The following is a 20,531-nucleotide window of genomic DNA, read 5'->3' on the forward strand; positions in this document are numbered from 1 at the left end:
TGTTCCTCTTCAAGCACTGTATAGATACCATCTCCTGGTTTGATCATCAGGAGACCCAGAGGGTCCAAGGGGTTTGCAGCTTCCATGGAAATGCAGCTGCCCAGGGGTGTGGGGATGCTGGCTGGGCAGAGGGGGGGGGGCTGCCCCTTCCTGGGATTTGCTACGGAGCGAGGCCACGAGGACCCACCTGAATGTTTGTGCTTGTAAAGGATCACCTGGGACAGCGCATCCCAAACAGAGCATCCACAGAATTCATTCATGTCCGGCAGCACAGCACCAGTGGCCCTGTGTCCCTGACACCACTGGGTCTGTGACTGAGCCTCTGGCTGAGCTCTGCTTCCAGCTTTCCAAGGCAGCATGGGAGAGGGCTAGGCACAGGGATAAGCAGTGCCAGGCCACGCCAGCTGCAAACCAGTTGGCATCACCTGCTCAGGCTTCCACAGCCCCCTGGCCAGACCGGTTCAGGATGTCCCTGTGCCTGCAGATGGCCCCACCAAGCACGGCAGAGCCAGAGCCAAACAGCAGCCGGGCCGGGAGAGGAAAATCTGTTACTTGGCACACAAATATCACAGAGAAAAAAAAAGGAAAAAAGTGTATTGCTCTTTGTGAAATTCTGAAGTTAATGGGTTTTGCTCTTGAAACCCCCAAGCTCCCCTATTCCAGAGGTAGCTAATGCTGATGCCATCACCCCCCATCCCGATAAAACAGGGAAGGATTAAATACTGAGTTTAAAAGCTTAGCTAAGTAACAACTCTTCTCATTTTCTGCATTCTCTGTATTTAGCTTATTTAAATTATCCAGGTATTCTGTGTGCAGACAGCCTGCCAGAGTCAGAACATCAGTGAACCACTAAAAACCCACAGAAGCCTTTTTTCACCCCAAATGCTGGTGCTGGACCATCTGCTGCTCCAGCCCCAGCTCATGTGTGAGGCCATGGCTGCAGTTCTGCAACGGCAGCGCTGTGGAATGCCAGGGAGTCAGGGATTGTGTCACCACAGGATCTCAGCACTCCCACAGCCCCAGGCGAGAGATCCCTGCTCGCCCTGCAGAACCCAGACACATAACATCATATTTCATGTTATTTCCTTACTGCCCAAAAAAGAGAAAGGACTTGGCCATAAAGTGAGTTTCCAAGTAGTTTCAATAAACTGTAATTGGTATCACATTTATGCTCTTGAGAAACATTTTTAGATCCATTTATCCAACAGTGACTGCAGTAACAGCAGGACCTGCCCTGACACTGGGAAAAGTCTCAGTGCTGCTGCCCACAGGCATCACCCCATCAGGGCAGGGAGCCCCTGTGACTGTGGGGGGCCCCTGCAGTGTCCCACAGCATCCCGTGGCTCTCAGAGCCTCTAGGGTGTGCATTCCCCAAGAGCCACATGGTATCTCTGCAGGAGCTGCACCATCTTCAGTGCTTTTTAAGTGCATAAAACCAGATTTAACAAAGCCAAGCAGCAACACAGCCCCTCCCCTCCGTGACTTGAGCAGAGCTCTGGAACAGCTGCAGTTAAAAGAGAGGAAAGGAAAAGCCACATTGCCTTAGAATGGAGGAGGATTTCAGAAAAAGGACTGAAACCACACAAGCAGATTTTACAGTGTTTATTTTTCCAATAGCACAAGGGACAGACACGAGCAGGCCCCCCCCGAGGGCTCTGCCCCCCAGACCAGTCCGAGCTGAACACTGCAGTGGCCCCCAGGAGGCAGAGCCAGCCCCCTGCTCCGCTCCCCATCTTTGGTAAGCAGGTTCCACACTCCGCTCGCCCCCAGGGGCACCGCAGCCCTGCCCAGGCCGGGGCACCAGGCTCTCCTTCTCGTGGGATGAGGCTGGTGGATGCATTGAGGATAAAACCATCTCAGGGACTGAACTTGTTCCACCCCTCACGATTGTGGCTGAAAGAGGAACTTGCACGGCTGAAAGAAAGTGCATGGTGAAGGGAGGTAGGATGGAGCTGGAAAAGGGACGAGAAGAAAAAAATGAAAATAAACTCCCTAAAATTCTTGCTACTGCCCGCTTGAATAAGCCAGCAGCTTCTCCCCCTCACTGAAGCAATTAACTCTTGATTAGGAATTGCTCCAGAGAGGAAGGGAATTGCAGTTTTGCTCTCCCTCTCTGGATGCACATGGATGTTCATTCACCTCCTTGCAGTGCAGGTACAGCCATGCCCTGGGAGCTCAGGTGCAGCAACAACTGGCAAGAGCATAAATGAGCAACCGGGGAGTTGAGCCTGGCTCAGCAAATCCCACCTGGTCATCCTTGAGCCTGCACAGCACAGTCCACCCGGGCAGCACGGGCACGGGGAGGCTGTGGGAACCAAGACCCCAGCGTGGTGAGCCTCACGTCAGGCAAGACGGAATACAGTGGCTCTGACAATAACTAACACTTTAATGCAATACTGCTGTAGAGCCTGGAAATCCAAGGAAAAAAAAAAGACCCCTTTAAGCTCTATGTACATAACATCCATTTACAGAGTTGGCCAGTACTGTGTACAACATATAAATATATGATCAAACAGATGCAGAGAGGATACTTACAGGAGCCAAATAACTCACTTTATACATCCAAGAATGAAAATATATAAAAAAAGGAAAATAAAAAAAGAGGAAAGAACACTGCTTTAAATGTTAGATGATGGTCACACAGATGCACAGCTCGATGCTCGCAGGTGCTCAGCTGCTGTGGGGTTTCAGGTCCTCACCACAAAGCTGCAGTGCAGAGCTCACTGACCCTATCACTGAGCTCCAGGGAACCTCCAGTGTTCCACAGCAGTTTGTGGAAGTTGGCCAAAGGAGGCAGGCACAGCCGCTGGGCCAGTTCAGCCAGGAACAGTTCCCTGGCCACACAGCTTCCTGCAGGCCAGCAGAAGGCATTTGCTTGGCACTTGCCCCGAATTTGTTTTTCCTCTTCTTGCATCCTCCGCGTGGGTTCCATGTGGCACATGGTAGGCTGTACACGGCTCCACAACCACCAGCAGAGCACATCCCTGGGCACCACATCCTGCTGCAGCATCCAAAGACTGCATGGGACCATCCCTGCAGGGCAGCTCTTCTGCTTACACTCACTGCACAGCAGCACTTCCCACACAAACCAGGAATGGAGATGGCAGAAGAGGAGAGTGGAAGACTGTAGGGCCTCACCTTGTGCAGCCCTGAAATAGCAAACACCATCTTCCAGTTCCTTTGGATGTAAGGATTTCCTCCACAGAAGGTCCAGGGATTGCCACAGCGAACGGCCTCTCCCCCCGGCGTCAGCCTCAGAGCACAGCTGGAATTTCCATGACAGCAGGAAGCAGCAGGATCGCTCCCATGGGGGACAGCCCACCCAGAGCAGGGTGTCCCCATCAGCAGGAATGAGCTCTGCACCGTCGACCTCCATGGGAAGGCAGCTCAACGTTCCTCACCAAAACAAAGTGTAACAGCGTTTCTACTATGAACAGAGAGTACTTTGTGTACTTTGTGTACTTGCGTTAGGATCAGTCGTTATCAAAATACACACACTGAATATACAACCTGTCCCATGGCCATAATTTATTATCTCACCACAAGGCACAATACACAGAGCTTAGAGGGTCCTATACAGTCGTCGTGGCAGAAGGCGCCGCAGCCTTTGCACATGATCATGGCTTTGAGGCTGCACGAGCACTGGAACGAGATCTCGTCCACGCTGCTGCTGTCAGCAAACATCTGCACAGCCAGGGCCGTGTTCCGGCTCGCAGCAAAGTTCGCTTTGTGGGTGAGCTGCACCACGCTCCCAGCAAGGCCTCGGGGGAAAGCCGGAGTGTTGGATGAATAATTAAAGCTGGTGGAATTAAGCTGCAGCTTTGAAAGCTTCCCATAAAACGCTTGCTTGATATTGAGCTGAGAGGGGATGGATGAAGGCTCCAAAGGGTGACACTGTCCTTTTCCTGGATCCCTTGAAAACTTAAAGGGCCAGTCCATGACCAGTGGCTCTCTCTGTGTGTGCCTGGCCAGTTCTGTGGGCTGCTGGGCCACATCCCCCCGGTTCTCTGCATTACTCTTGGCTGGGCTGCCACACACCAGCACCTTCTCACTTCTGATCCCTCCCGGGGTGCTGCTGTGCTGCTTTGAAGTCCACTCCTCCCTGGCAGCTGGGATTCCTTCTCCCAGTGCACAGCCCTTGTCCAAGGGAATCTGTTTGCCAGGGGACAAGGTTTCCATGGCTGAACTGTGTTCCAAAGCCCTGGAGTGATGCAGCCTCACGCTGGGGCTGGAAGGAAAACCAGAACCAAAGAGCTTTTTGCCTTGAACCCCACTGTAATTTTTATTGACCAATGCACCTCCTGTCTGATTTGGTCCAAGAGAAGTTACACCTGGAGGTAAAAACTGAGGCTCTGTAGAGGCATTCAGCTTCTCTGGGCTTTTACCTGCTGTGACACTTGCTAACGGATTGTGCTGTGGCATCCGGTGGACCTTGGGCAACTCCTTCTGCTCCTCAAAGCTACAGGAAGAAAATGTTCTTTCCCGAGGGTCCACATCTTCAGACTTCAGAGAGGCACTTGCCACGTTTGCCAGTTGGTCTTGGCAGCTTAAAGTCGAGCCAGCTTTGGAATGTTTTTCTGGGACAGCCTGATCCTCTACACCAGGTAATGCTCCTGATCCACAGGTTTTTTCCTGGGGATCTTTGGAAGATCTCACTGAGCAAACATCATCGCTCCTGCTTTGGGCACTCGTCTTTATTCCCACATCTGGAGAAGATTCTTTGCCAAAATAGTGACTGCTGCCTCTGTCCAGTTGCAGGGAGAGGCCTTCTGACTTCTGCAGCACTGGCTGTGCAATTTCCAGCTTGATGTTGACATGAGACACTGGGAGAACTTCTTCCAGTGGAAGCTTCCCCTTCAGCAACTGCATCACCAAAGGGTTGTTGGTCTCAATGGAGGACACGGGCCGAGCAGAGCTGGCCGGACGCTCGGTTTTCTGGGGTCCCCACCTCTGAGGTGGGGGTGCAACCAAATCCTCAGAACAGGCTGGACTCTCTGTCTTCACAGACAATTTTGACTTAATACCATTGCGCTTCTCACTGCTGCTGTGACAGGAAGAGCCTTTCCCAGCCACCTCCCTACAGCTGACACTTCTGAAACACATCTCCACCTCCACATTCTCATCAGCCATGTCCCCTTCCCAGTCGGAAGCAGTGTCTGTTGTTTCACTGTGTGTACTCTGTATTTCTTCATCTCCACTTCTCTTCAACTCCTGAGTCTCTCCCAGGGGCTGATGTGCGTTTTCTGGTTCAGTTTTGGGGCACCTCTCCCTTGGCTGCAGGAGTTTTTCAGAGGTATCTATCCTATTCTGAGAAATAAAGTCACCATGCACAGAGGGCTGCAGTAGACCCTCTGCCTTTTGTTCCTCATTACTCAGTTTGCCATCACTGCCTTTCCCTGTCTGCAGCTGTGCAGTGTCACACACTGCAGGGATTGCTTTCTTCACTCCAACAGTCACCGTTTTGGAGGTATTATCAGCAACACATTTTTCCAGAAATGTCTGGGAGTTGTTATATCTAAAACCAGACACCTTCTCTGGATCATGGCATTCTGAGACACCCGATGACAATTCTGGCGGAAAAGGACAACTGAAGGAATTTTGCTTTACATCAGAAGGATAATCCAGCTGTATAGTGGAAGCACCAACATCTCCAAGTTCCACCACAGCCCTGTGTCCTGTGGGACTGACCCCAGCTCCCTGCCCCCCAGAACATGACACACTGGTCACCACAGGAACCACACATCCCAGCTTTGTGCTCTCCTGTGATGCAGCACAAGATGGGAGCTTGGTCCTTGGGTCATGGAGGAGCTGCTCAGGACTCTCCTCCTGCCTCTCAGGAGTTGCACTGTCCAAGGATGACACAGTCAGAGAACCACAGAAAGGTGTCCTGGGTGACCCATCACCAGGCTGAGTGTCCCCTGACCCTGTGGCACAGCCTGGAATGCTGCTCCTTTCGCTTTTTGAGGAGGAGTGATCTTGTCTGGAAGAGAGGCAAGAATTCACGCTGGCTTCCTGAGCAGCCCCTTTGGAGTCAGCCTTCCCTCCGCTCAGATGAACAGACAGCTGTAGTTGTGCTCGCTGTAGATCTGACGCACGTTTTCCATGAGCTCTCTTGGATCTCCTGTGCTGGGAACGGCCGCTGGATTCTCCTCCACCGCCTCCTTCATCGGAGCCTCTCCCCCCACCAGGGCCACCCCCTCCTCCGATGGCGGCGGTGGCGGCTTCGCGCTGGGCTCGGGCTTGCAGAGCACGGGCCTTAATGTCTGCGAGGGTCCGGGCCCCGGGGCGGCCCCGGCCGGAGGGCTCCGTGCTGGGGATGATCCGGGGGCAGATCTGGTAAGTGGGCTGACCTTTAACCACCCAGGGTGGTTTAATACGTGAAAGTTGAATCTGAAAGAAAGGGAAATGCGGTAAGTTCTAACACTGCCCATCTCCAGTGAGATGCGTTTCATTTCACTGTGATGGCAACTGCTCATCACAATTCTTAGCACAAAAATTCAACAAAAATTTCAACTTAGAAATTAACTTGGGCAGAGAAGCAGCACAACCTCTGCTCTGTGATTTGTAAAGCTCAGTTCACACTAATATTGTTTTACCAGAGGCTGCAGGCAAATATGAAATAAGTTTTTTATATTCACGTCTTCAGAGATCAAACTGGTCTTCTCTACACCAGGATGACTGCCCTGAAGTACCAAAATGAGTATCCTGGTCAAAATGGAAAAAGTCAGGACGAACACTGAGATTCTGTCCAAAAGCAAAGGAAAAGAACTCAGAAACTAGATAGAATAAAGAACATGATTTCAAGGTCTTTTGCAGCCAGTCAGCTCATTTCAGGCAGTGTTTCTTTAGCCACAGAAATGCAAATGAAGGGAGTAAGTCAAGGTTACCCTGTGCTCTTGTGCAAAGACCTTGGGATGATTTTCCATTCTTTGCCTGTCTAAATACGACAGCAAACCGTGGCAGTCAGAGGCACTTCACCAGCTCTACCAATGAAACCCCTCGACTCCTTCCCTTAAGATGGCAACACTTGACATTTTAATAATGTTTTGATACTACTGAGCACGACAGCCCTGAGATACAGCAGCTCTAAAGCTCTTTCTTACCCGGATGGGTGGGACTTTGGGCTCCTCTTTAGTAGGCTGTGGCTTTTCTGCGTGAACACTTTCAATTGTGTTACGAAAGGACTGACGATCTTCAAGCCGGGGCTTCTTTTCGGGGAAGGACGCAGAGGCAGCCTCCTCAAAGCTTTTCCTCTTCTGCTCCTTGGACTCCTGAGCAGAGTTCTCCTGGGGCAAACTGGGAATTCTGCTGGTAGCTGCCGATGATGGATCTTCTGATTTGCTGTTTGATTTGGAAGTCTCTGGAGAGAGGTGCAGTTCGGTACTCTCTGCCTTCAATCCTGCAGCCGAGGGGCTGGTCAGATCATCTTTCTTCAGGTCTGTCTCAGGCTTTAGCTCTTTATGAAGTGAGGGATCTGGCCCCACAGGAGCAGGCTCTTTGGGAGTCTCCGTGTGCTCAGGCTCCCTCAGTCTGTACAGGCTCCTCCTGGCCCGGCAGCGCAGGTCAGCCCGCGAGCGTTTCCGGAAGCGCCCATCCCTCTGGCGCGTGGTCGGCCCGCGCGGCAACCTCGCTTCGCCTTTAACAGACAGCTCTGTCCTGTTTTCAGCATCCTCCTGCACTGAATTCTGCGCCTGGGATTCTTCCTGGGTCAAGCCCAACCTATAAGGCAAACACAAAAGCCAGCTCAAAGCTAAAGCTCACCCCAATTTCAGTGTTACTGAATAGAGCCAACACAAGCAGAGAGTCATCAAAGCCTCATTAACTCATCCTGCAAGGGGAGAGCCCACACATTCCACATTGCTATCACATGGAATGAAATAAAAACCCCAAAAATTTGTGATGGAAAATACCATCAACTTTTCTTAAAACAGAAGAGATGGGCTACAAAATTCTGCTGAACCCAGCCAATTCCACTAAGGATTTTCCCAGAACAACAGTTGGAACAATTCACCCCACAACCCGCGTTTTTCCAAAGAGTTTATGCTGCATCTGCTCAGGTATCCACAAAGAGAAACACACTCTGCCACCTGCATAAGCATGGATAAAGCAGAATAGACATAGTAAAATTTCTCACTTTTGCCCATAGTAGTCCTCAAAGAACTTCTCTTTCCATTGCTCCACTCTCTTTTCCTTCTCCATCTCCTGCCGGATTCGAACTTGCATCTCATGGGTGAATTCACCTACATGGAAGCAAGAGACTGAAATTCAGTTCCAAACAAAACTCGTTCTGCAAATGCAACCTCTAGTGTTTGAACTGTACAGCAGCTAAATACATGAAAGGCAGACCTGCTGTTAAGACCCTGCTCCCCATCCCACTCTGGATCCACACGCTGCCTGTGGCTCCAGGAAAAATCCTGTTTTAACAGACAGGCCACCTTTTAAAGAAAAGTAAGTCTGGCACTACTTTGCACCTTCACCACTTAATGCTTAAGATCCCATGGCACCAAAAGAAATTGTATATGTGTTTTGATTTTAAACAAAAAAAAAAAAGAAAAAGTTGGGGGCAACATGCAGCAAAGCTGTACTAAGTTCCCACTCATTAACTGGAAAAGAAAACCAAAACTCTTTCAAAATGAGCAGCTATTCCCCAGGCACTCAGCAAAGCCACTCACCGTCAGCGAGCCGCTCTCTCCAGCTCTGTGCAGCGTGGGTGAAGAACTCGTTGTTCAGAGCGCTGCCACTGAGCCGCATCAGCCCGTCAGCCCCCACCTAGCAGGACAGAGCCAGGACAAATAGAACAAATCTGCTCCAGCTGTTCCACACTGAAGAGGTTATCAGGGAAGGGAAAACACCTGAGTGCTCATACCTGTCTATCAACTTCAGGCAGGAGGTAAAGCAGCTGCTGCTGGAAGTGTGATGGAAGCGCGTTAAAGGTCCTGGAGTTGATCAGCGCTCGCAGGTTTGTGTTGACAAGGATGGAGCCTGGGGTTTCAAAGTCAATATCCTCACCCCGGTTACGTTTCATTTGCCCTGGAGTTTAAGGACAGGCAAATACAATTAACATTGCTGTACAAAAGTATTTCAGCATTATGGGCTGAAATTTATGTCAAACTACAACAACAAAAGGAGTGAGAGATGATAAAGACTGCACTATTCAAGTGTGAAGAATGACTCTCCAGCACAGTAATTAATAAACCCACATCTGGAATTCTGACATGAGGTCACCGTCTGCCATATTCAGGTACTATTCTCAATGATGGTCTTCAGACCTGCCAATCTTTTAAACAATTCTATCACTAACACTCAAGGTGGAAAACCTGGCTTTTGCCCTCAGGTCATCAAACACCTCCTGGTGCTCTTTTTTCAGATACATGTGGACTTCACCATCACCAATTATTTTTCTGCCTTTACCCGGGAGCACGTACCAGCCGTGGGCTTTCGGATGCCCCTCAGCAGCTGTGGAGGATCCCTGTTGATCTCTGTCCTACTGCGCAGGCTGGTTTTGCACAGGGCCAAGGAGCTGCTGCTGCTGCTGGATGTGCTGCTGCTCTCCCCATCAGCGTGCCTTCCTGTGAAGCCTAAATGCAAAACAACATCATAAAAATATGCAAAGAACAGTCAAAACCCAACTGGGAGAGTGGTCTACCATACAGGAATTCTCTGTTACTAACAAATCTGCTATTACAGGGTACCAACTATTTTGATTGAGTTAAACACACACACAACTCTGCAGTCTCACTCATTCTCAGCAGGTGTAACAGAAATCCTCAGGCAAACACAGATGACTGGGGACTGACTGAGAGAGATCTGTGAGGTCACCAGGATCCCCCAAAGCCATGCTCACCTGAGGCAGACTCCATGTGTGCCCCGTTTACTTTTAGTGGGGTTAACACCACCCGTGGCAGCATCACACCTGTCTTTTTCTTCTGTTTGGTTGTCTGCAGATCAGAGAGAAACCAAAAACAAAACAAAGGAATGAAGGCATTATGGAAGACTATAGTAATCTTCTAAGCAGCATGTTCCTCAGTTAAAAGAGCTGCCTGGCTCCTCCTAGCTGAATCTTCAGGCAACACTACATTTAGGACTAGCAGAGAATTCAAAACTGTCTTCCCATACATGATCCCTCACCATCCTGCCACTTCTTGCCCAAGGAGACAGACTCGTAACTATCTCTGAGGCACTTATGCACAAACAGTCCCTGTCATACCTCCCCAATAGTAATGAAACCTCCCTTTGAAAGGCTTCATCCTTCCCATTAGTCCCAGTTTTTCCTACCTGGGAAGCAGTTCTGTAGCTCTCCCTGGTAGCAGGTCCTTTGCTCTGAGATTCAGTGGAACACGAGGCGTTAGAAGAAGTTTCATCAAGAGACACTGAAAGAGATGAGCTCTTAGTCAGACACAGAAGTAGGTCCTGGAGTTTAAGGTTAATGTCACCAGACACTTACCATCATTGTCACCACTCACAGTGCTGGCTTCGTTGGACCCACAGCTTTCTGCATCTGCTGTGTCCTCCAGCTCCTCCCCTTCTGGCACTGACAGGTTCCGGGACCACTGCAAGGCATCTTTCTAGAGGGGGAACAGAACTGGGGTGGCTACAGCCCTCCCTCCCTCCCTCCTTCCCAAATCTACACCAATGGGACCAGACAGTTAACTGGATACACTTTAACCTTCAATTTTTTCCCTATTTTAAACCTTGATGCAGAAAGGGATTTTAAAGTATATTTGGGCTCATAGTGGAACAGAAGTCACCTAAACTAAGAGCACTTCGTAGCCCCTTCCTAGACAAGTAACACATACCCAAAAACCAGGTTAATAATAATTAATTTAATAGAAAGGTTCATAATATCTTATAATTTTCTGTATGTAATGAGTTTGTATTAAAGAGAAGCATCACACTATGAAAGAACAAGTAGCATCAGAGTGGCCAAACACTAAGACAGCAAGCTTAGGAGATGTATTTCCTACTTGTACAATAAAAGCCATTTCAATGCCATCTATGTTCAGGAAATGTGTCAATTCAATAGGATTTTCTAACAGCAGAAAAAAGATGGAAGTGAAATAGCTGAGATCTATCAAGTTGATATTTATCAGGGAATCCAACAGTACAAAACAATGCAAAAGAAAACCTCAGGACCAGAAATATTTTCAATATTTAATATTACTGGAACAATAAACTAAAAATAAAAAAAATATTCCAGAGAGGTTTCAAGATCTAAGGAAAATACTGATGCTAAATAACACAGAATGTAGTGGAACACAGAACAAGCACCTAGAAGAATTAATATACATTTTCCTATCAAGATTTTACATGTCTCTACAAGCTCTTGGACCAATTCCTTGGTTGGCTGTTTTCCCTTGTGGCTGGCAGCAAGGGAGTGCACAGATCTGTTCTGATGAACAGCCACCTGAGCTGGACACCAGGTAAAGAAGTAAGAGGATTCAAGAAATAACCGTTGGGGTTTTTTAAAGAATTTATCATAGGTGGCTGAATACACCTGGAAGGTACAAGCTCCAAGGAAATAATGAATTCCAGACCCTCTCTCACATGATGATCTCACTGCTCATGATGCTCAGTGACAGGGTAACACTCAGCCCTGCACAAGGAGCAGAACTCACCCCTGGGCCCTCAGCTGGGAGCAGAGCTCAGCATTTACCTTGAGTGTGAAAAGGCTGATGCGTCCAGGCAGTTTGTAGAAGAGCCCATCCCCTCCCCGGGAATTGGAGTGGAGCATGGCGTTGAGGCAGGCCAGGGGAGATGTGCCACTGCAGCAGAGACAGAGAGCTTAGGAAACAGATTATCAAGAAAACAGCCTGAGAGAGGTGGTTAAATGGGCATCCTTTAGCTGATGAGGGGAACAGAGGTGATGCTATTAACTTTATGGCACAGTAAGAACAGTGTCACTGGTTTCATTCTGACCTGTACATCAGCCTTGCACATCACAGCCAACAGTAAATGTGACACCAATTTTAAAGCTATCCTCATCTGTTTTTAGACATTTCTAACTTTTATTATCTGTTTCCTCCTCTCCTCTCCAGGAATCCTTCAGTGTTGGATTGATCTTATAAAACCCCCAGATTTATTCAGCGGTAGAAAGATGTAACAAACTATAGACACACATGTTACTGGAATGTCTCCCTGATATGTCACTGACCAAACTACTTGAGCAGGCTCTGATGCTCTCATTTGTTAATTCCTACATAGCTCCCTGGTTAAAGCCCCATCCTACACTCACACTGATGGAAATGCTGTGCCACACAATATGATGTTTTCCAGTAAGTCCCACATGTACGGGCAGAAAGTTGTCCAGAAGACACATTACAGCACTACAGACTGCATTCCTAGTAAAAGTGAAACTGATAACTAGACTGAGATAAAATATTTCAAAGAAAATCATTGTAAAATTGAAAACATAGAATTTCTGTTTCCACCCTGTACGTGCCTGGGTTTTGGACATTTCTTCACATTCCACTGCAACAGGCAAAGTTACCCTGTATCACTTTCAGATCATGTGAACAAAATTTCCAGCCTTCTGTCCTGTTAGACTGTGTTTTCCCCTCTGTGTTTACCAGACACTCCAAGCACACTCACCAGCCACAGAGCTCTCTTAAAACAGCAAAGTAAGTAATTTTCCCAAAACAAGAAAAAAACCAAGCAGTTAAAACTCTATCAGGAGCAAAATTCAGCATGGTACTGGCTCATGGGAATGTCAGTGCCCGGTATGGAACACAGCCCTCCCAGCAGAGCAGCATGACCCCCCAACCAGGGAGCCCCACCTCAGAATTGATTCAGAAGGAAAAACATCTCAAGGCACTGAGCTATTTCCTTCAGGAAATGGAGTTTCAGGAAGAACTTCTATACAAGCACCAGCAAAGCCTGCTGCACGTTCAGCCAGGCAGGCTCACTGCCTTTATCCTGCAAACAATCACGCTCTGAAGAAAACAATCTTTTCTTAAAGCAGAGAATTAATGACCAGGGAAGGAAAAGCAGATATCCCAAGGGAAACCATCGACCTTTAAAGGAATGAGTTAGGTTTGTGGGATTTAACATGACACATGTTCCAAAGTCTGGTCTTTACTTACACAGTGTGACAGGTCACTTGTAAAAACTGGGGAAGCACAGGATAATTTATGTGTGTGAAGAGCCCTGCTATTATCTTTGGCAGGGGACAGCCTGTGCACAGAGATCTTCAACTGCCTGCTGAGGTAACAGGACTTATGTGAGAGAGTTGCAAAAGACTGATTAAAGCAAAGCCCCTCTTATGAAGATCCTCATTAAAATCTGTCTGAATTCTACTGAAATCACTGCCCATATCCACACCAGAGAAGATCTCAGAAAGCATCACAGAATCACCGAACAGTTTGGGTTGGAAGGGACCTTAAAGACCATCTTGTTCCAAATCCCCTGCCATGGGCAGGGACACCTTTCACCAGACTAGGTTGCTCCAAGCCCTGTCCAGCCTGGCCTCAAAGACTTCCAAGGATGGAACAGTCCCAGCTTCTCTGGGAATCTATGCCATGACCTCACCACCCTCACAGTGAAGAATTTCTTCCTAATATCCAATCTAAATCTTCCCTCCTTCACCTGAAGTCCCCTGCCCCTTGTCCTACCACTACATGCCCCTGTGAAAAGTCCCTCCCCAGCCTTCTTGAAAGCCCATGGAAGGTGGGTGTTCAACAGTTCCAAATCTGATGCAGCAGCACACACCAGCCTCATGCCTCTCCAAACAACAGCAGATCCCACACCCAACACCTCTGTACACGTCACTGATTTTCACTATTCAAAACACCCCAGCTGTTTCCTGATTTCACAAAAACAAGGAGCAGAAACAAGCTAACATTTAGGTCCCAGAAGAAATCAGTTTACCTTCTGTAGTTGGGTAAAGTACAGGTCCAGGAAATGCAAACACAACAGTGAAAAACAGTCCACAGAAACAAAGGGAGGGAGAAGCAAGACTAGAAACAGTCCTTGCATCTGGATTTATCAAAAGTCCATCACTGGACAGCAGCTTTTCATGTCTCTGGTAGTCAAACCTTCTTTTTTGGTTTTTGGGTTTTTTTTTTTTGGTTGTTTGTTTGGTTTTTTTTGCCAGGCAGCAGCAACTGAGGCATTTGGACTATCACAGTTACCCACTTTCTTTGAGCTGCAAGACACTCTGTATTTCTACTACTGTCATGGAAACAGATGGAAGCTCACAGGAACTTAACCAAGGAAAGCAGTCTCCCACTTCTGCCCTTTCCAAGGCTTTGTATCAGGTTCTTTTCCACATGAAATCCACTCTGAGATGGGCATCTCCTCCTACAATGTCAAGAGCCACAACCGTGTGATGTGAGCTGTGCTCTCCTGATGCCCAAGAATCTGAGCACAAGCCAGTGACATGGAGAAGACTGTCTCTTCTAAAACATAATGTCTGCTCTAGAAATGAAGCATCAGAGGAGATAAAACTTAAACTGTTCTCAAACTCAAGTCACAATAGCAGAAACTATTGTTGCTGGGAGCTACTTATGTGAGAACCATGGGAGTGAGTGGTAAGTACAGCACAATGCAGGGGCCTGATCTGCAAGAGTCATTTACTTCACAATAGATGGATGAAGGGACTCTGTATATTATCTAAAAATCCAAGAACATTTCCCAGTTATTATCAGTGAAAAAGAAACCCTCACAATCTGTATATAAATGTCTGTACTGTCATCTGAAATTACCAGGCTGAAAAGAGAAAAAGGGAAGCAAAGTGGGCTGGGGATGAGGCAGAACTGTATGAAGCAACACCAGCCTTCATACACTGCCTCCCCCATGCTGCACACTGGTTTAGACAAAATCATCAATACTAACCTCATTTCCTTTAGACCTTCAGCCTCTATGACCTGCAGAATCTGTTTTGGGGTCATAGGAGCATCTGAGTAATTTTCCAGCACCTGAAAAGACAGAAAGACCAAGTGTCATTACAGAACTGGCTTCTGCATTCCCAGAACTACTCCATCAGCTGTGGCCCAGACCCAATAATGTGCCCCTTCAAATTTGATTCACCTGCAAAGACACACAGTAAAATTGCAGGCTACCTCAAGATCCTGGTGAACATGGATCAAAGCCACAAAAGGCTTCACCTTCATCTCTTCCCCAACTAACTGAAATACAAACATAGAGGAGAAAAAGCAGTAGAATTTGGCCTTGACCCCACCCAATGGAAGCTTTACCAGACTTCACTATACATTAGATGGAGCTGCTGCCACATAAACCTTCCAAACTGAACAGTGGTGACCTGTAACAATGTAAAACCTTTTCCTACCTCTCCACAAAGCATCCAGTGGTTTTTTGTCACTAAAAGTATTACTGTGCAGCTATACAATCCAATACTGTACCTTCCTCAGATTACTGCATTCATTTCATCTTCAGTCCATCCCAGGAAGGGAACCACAAGTTAAGAGTCAGAATTTGTGGCAGAGAAGGACAGAATTCAGGAAAGGACAAAAAAACAGTAAAGGATTTGGGGAAAAAAAATTTGGCTAGAGACACTAAAAAGACTTAAGAGTGCTCGCCTTTGACATAAAATGAAGAAAATCAGATATTAAAAGGCAACACAATAAATAACAACTCATCCTTTCACATATTATATCAAGAATAGAATTGTCACTTATATACAAAGAAGTTAAGAGGTTATTACTTTATTTTTTTTAAGCCTGTGGAACTTACTGCTCCGAAATGTCTAGAAGCAAAAACTCAAGGATTCAAAGAGAGGACCGGACATTTCTGTGGATAAGAAGATTATCCACATAAACAGGAAACAATGAGCAAAAATAAGCTGCAGTAGATGTAAACCACTCAGTTTCTTTGGGAGCAGATTACCCTACAGCTGTTGACCACGCGCCTTCCCCGGCAGCAGACAGTGCTGCTCCTGGAATGCAAAGGCACCCAGCTCCACAGACCTGGGGCCACGAGCTAAAAGAGGCCGAGACAGGCACAGGCCATGGCCTGGAACAGGCATGGAAAGCAGCAACAGGAATTCATTCAGGAACTTTTTGATAACCATGGTCTAAATTCCCCCAGCATCAGGGCCACATGATGCACAGCCCCGGTGTCATCTGTGCCCATGTTTTAGGAGTCAGCAACACGGTGCTGTCTCTCAGTCTGACTGGTGTGGGAAGCCAGAGGAAGGATGCAGATGCCCCATTTTCATCAGTAACATCTAGAAGTGAGTCACTGCAGCAGCCATGCCAATGGGACGTGAGCAAAATCACCCCAAAGCTGTGCAGGCCAACGTTTGCACCTCAGACCATCTCCACCCTCCACAAGTAACGAAAAACCCAAGTGCAGTTCTGCACCTCAACTGTGTGTTGTGATATAGCTGGGTGGATGGGGCTTGGACCAGCCTGGACTAGTGGAAGCTGTCCCTGACTGTAGCAGGGACAAGATGATCTTTAAAGGTCCTTCCAATCTAAACCTTGATTCTACAAATGGAATTTCTCTAACCATATCCACCCAACAGGTATTCTGCAGATGCTTGAAGCTCACAAGCTTCTGAGAATGAGGTAAGAACCTCATGGGGAAGAGAATTAGAGAACTAACTTCAGTTAAAACCCAATGAAAACAAAAGAAAAATCAAAGCAAGTGATGAGCCATATTCAGAGAGAGTAAACTAATTAAATTCCATACAGCTCCATCACACTTCTTCCTCCCTTCATAGGTTACAAGGTCTCCATGCCTCCCTCCTGAGCTGTCACCCCATCACTCAGAGGCTGCAGACAGCTGACACAGGAAACTCATTGCTCCCAAGCCCAGTGAGATCTGCAAAATACAACACGTCTGTTCCAAAAAATCAGGGAATTATTCAAACCTCTCTCCAGTGACAGACACAGCAAGTGAAGTATGTGGCCTAAAACTGAGCACAAAGAAGCATTTACATACAGATAAAAGAATCTATGCTCAGGGGAACAATTTCCAATCAAGAGCTGTATTAAGTATACAGAGCACTTAATGGAAGAACTGGAGGAGAGGATCCTGCAAGCTTTAGACACCAAATGCCAGTCTCCAGCACTGCCCCTTCCATCCCTCCCCAACCTGACACTCCCAGCACATCAGCCCTCCACCCAGAGCTACAACTTCAATATTGGCTACACCTTACACCCAAAACAGAATTTTACCCCCTTCACTACTTACAGCAGTGGTAGCTGAGGGTTCCTGTGCCCCTAATTATGGAAGTTTACATCACTTCCTCAATTTATTGGTCATCTAGCTCTGATAGCACTTGTAGGATCCTGTCATGGCCTTGGGCATCCAGATGAACCTTTAAAGTTTATTTTATGGAACGTGCAGAGTTTTGGCTCTGTAGGAGGAGCAACACTGAAGAACATTTTTGCCTGTGATTCTCAGAAACGTTGAGCAGAATACAAAATACACCAGCACACGTCAGAGAGGGAAATTAAAAGCATTTTGACAGGGAGCATGTGTAAGCCTAGTGTGAAATAAAGATCTATTTTTAGTGGATTTACAATCAGTCCTGCAAGCTGCAAGTGCAGCTACGCAACTGTAGGTCTCTTTAAGTGGATAATCTAGTATGAGATCGTTCTATTTCTGGTTCATCAATGGCTCTAAGATGCTGTTGAGGCTTAGACATCTCATGCACCCACCGTGCCTGAGGTGCTGGCCAGAAGACAGGTGAGAGGAACTGTGTGAAGAAATGCCTTCCCCACCACACAAGGGTGATGAGGTGTATTAGGTGACTGCTCATGTGCTGCTTTGGGCAGCCTATAAATGCTGATTTTTTTTCACCCTTTAGAGTTCAGGATGTTTGAATGAGCTGACTTTATGCAAGGTCACATAGCACAGCCTCTGCCCCCAGGGTCACTTGCCAGGAAAGCATCCCTGCCATCTGCAGTGACACACATGTTTCAAAGAACCTGGATCCCAAGAAGAAACGCAGGATGGAGAACAAGACCACCAGGCTCCTGCTGTGAAGTTCCACAGTAGCTGCTTTATGCCCTTCTCTAGTTTTTCAAGCAAAGCCACATGGGTCTAAAATATTATCATTTACACACAAAAGATGATGCAAGTTGCTGGAAGTCAGATGCTTGTCTGATTAGGTTTTCTCCTGGCAAGCAGTAAGAAAACACTCCAATAGCCAAAAAAATCTTACTCAGAAGCACCAAGAGTTATCCTGAACATCCTCAGTATAAGACATGAGCCTCATTGGACTCACCCACACTGTTCCTTTGGAATGTTTACATGCTTCAATACATAACCTGGGCTGGCAAAACCAAAACAAACACACACAACAGAAAAAAACAAGGAAACAAATCACCCTCAAGCTCTTTAAATCCATTTCTGCAGAAGTCCAGGGGCTACACAGAAAGAACATACGTATCCTCATGAGTTGTACACCACTGACAGGGCTGTGGGGAGGAACTGTGGGATCATTCATATCCAAGTAGCTGGATCATCCCTCACTCCATCCCTGGCACTGCTGTACCTGTGTCACTGGGTCACCAGGAGAGAGCCAGCTCCTTCCACCCAAATGCCAGCCAGCCAGCCCAAACACCTCAGCATGCAGCTCTTAAATCAAACCTCTGACTAGCTCCCTGAAACACACTGAAATTATTTCTCTTTTTTAGATTTCCTACTTCATAACTGAGGTTGAAGACAGATCCAGCTCAAAGGCTTCACAGAGGGAAGTCACCTTCCTCCCAGTGCATCGGTGCAATGACAACAGCATTCCCACAGACAGAGCTGGGCTGGGAAGTTGAAGCCTTCAACAAGGAAATTCTTTAAGACAAAAGGACTGAGACATCTCAACGGCCACATCTCCTAAACCCAAAAGTGACCAAATACGGGCTGATTCAGGGATGCTCAGTCCAGCTGCTGCTACATCAGCCCAGCACACGCCACCGGCCCTGGGGCGCTGGCGGTGCACAGAAAGACCCCGCACCCTCGGTAATTAAACCAGAAACTTTTGACAGCGGCCGTGCCCTCTCCGGAGGCTCCGGTTCCTCCCACAGAGCTTTAAAACCATCTGAAAGGAAGAGAACGAGCGGGACCGTGCCCGCAGCCCTGCCCGGCACGCACGGAACCGCAGCGGGACGGGGGCACCTCCCGCGTCCCACGCCGGGAGCCGCTGCAGCCCCGCCCGGCGGAGGCCGCGGGACCCCCGGCGGGGGCCACCGAGGGCCGGGGGCCGCGCTCGCACCGCCCCGGGGCGCAGCTTCTTCACACCGGGCTGAGGAAGAAAAACAACCGCGCGGGAGAGCCCGGCCACAGCGGCCGGCGGGGGAACCGCGGGAAGCCGCGGGACCGGGCGGGGAGGCGGCAACACCGCCCGCGCCCTCCAGGCGGGCCCGGCCCCCGCTTTTACCCCCTCAAGAGCGATGGCGGCGCCGCCGGCCCCGTTACTCGGGGAGGGGCCGGACGCGGCGGGGAGGCCCTGAGGCACGGCGGAGCCCCCGCGCCCCCTCCCTGGACGCCCCCCCGGCCTCACCAGGCGGGCGGCCTCGGCCCACGTGCGCTCCTTCTTCCTCCTCTGCTTCATCTCCTTCATCCTCCTCCTCCTCCTCCCGCGCGGGCGGGCGCGGCGGGCGCGGACCGTTGGGCGCGCGGGCGGCAGGCGGGCGGCAGGCGGGCGGCAGCGACCGGGGCGGGCTGGGCGCGGCGGGCGGGGCGCGAGGCGGGGGCGACTCCGGGCGCTACGGGAGACGGCGGCGGCGGCGGCGGCTCGGGCCCGGCATAACAACGGGGTCAAAGGGCCGGGAGCGGGGCGGGGCGGCGGGGCCCAGCGACGGTGGCCGCGGCGGGACACGGAGGGACCGGAGGGGAGGGGTTGGAGGGGCGGGCCTGGGGCTGGTTTGAAGGAAAACAAACTGCAAGGACCGCCGGGAGTTGTAGTTTTCACGCGTAGCCCCAGCGCAGCACCCTTGTAGCCCGCGGACTACAAGTCCCGGCGGCCGTCGCGCCCCATGGCGGGAGAGGCCTCTGCCGCCGCATGGCCGCGGCGGGGAAGTGGCACCGCCCGGGCCGGGGGCGGCCGCGGCACCGAGCTGGAGCTGAGGGGTCGAGGCTGAGCCCCCGCGGCTGAGGGCTGCGGCGATTGTGTTCCAGCATCCCGGTTAGCACAGAATCAATTAGGCTGGAAAAGACCTCTGAGATCAGCGAGTCCAACCTCTGACCCAACACCACCATGTCCACCAGAGCAGGGCGCCGGGCGCCACGTCCAACCTTTCCTTGAACACCTCCGGGGACGGTGACTCCATCACCTCTCTGAGCAGCGCCTTCCAATAGCTAATGACCCTTTCTGTGAAGGAATTCTTTGTGATGTCCAAACTAAATATCCCCTGGCACAGTTTCATGCTGTGTCCTCTTGGCACTGGTTGGCAGAAGAGCCCGACTCCCATTTGGCCACAACCTCCTTTCGCAGAGGTGGAGAGAGTGGTAAGGTCACCCTGGAGCCTCCTTCTCCAGGGTAAACACTCCTGGCTCCTTCACAGGACATGTGCTGTGGACTCTTCCCCACTTTCATTTCCTTTCTCTGGACATCGTGGTTATACTCCGAG

The 20,531-nt window shown here is 49.3% G+C and overlaps 1 protein-coding gene across 2 annotated transcripts; it reads right to left on the minus strand.

The window, feature by feature from the left end:
• Window positions 1–1,587: 1,587 nt before the first annotated feature.
• On the minus strand, window positions 1,588–19,788 carry ASXL1 (ASXL transcriptional regulator 1). 2 transcript variants are annotated; one of them, XM_071446887.1, is made up of 12 exons: window positions 19,463–19,788; window positions 14,830–14,912; window positions 11,654–11,762; window positions 10,445–10,565; window positions 10,276–10,370; window positions 9,845–9,938; window positions 9,426–9,578; window positions 8,867–9,030; window positions 8,673–8,769; window positions 8,135–8,240; window positions 7,104–7,719; window positions 1,588–6,390 (listed from the first exon to the last, which is right to left on the minus strand). In XM_071446887.1, exons 1-12 carry the CDS (start codon window positions 19,520–19,522, stop codon window positions 3,532–3,534), a joined length of 4,557 nt encoding a protein of 1,518 aa, XP_071302988.1. In that variant the 5' UTR covers window positions 19,523–19,788; the 3' UTR covers window positions 1,588–3,531. The 2 variants fall into 2 exon arrangements, with proteins under 2 accessions (XP_071302988.1, XP_071302989.1); XM_071446888.1 differs by having other exon boundaries at window positions 19,458–19,788.
• Window positions 19,789–20,531: the final 743 nt, after the last annotated feature.

Source organism: Agelaius tricolor, unplaced genomic scaffold (genome assembly GCF_023055355.1).
Source record: "Agelaius tricolor isolate 1412-34295 unplaced genomic scaffold, bAgeTri1.0.p SCAF_23, whole genome shotgun sequence".
In the NCBI taxonomy this organism is placed as follows: domain Eukaryota; kingdom Metazoa; phylum Chordata; class Aves; order Passeriformes; family Icteridae; genus Agelaius; species Agelaius tricolor.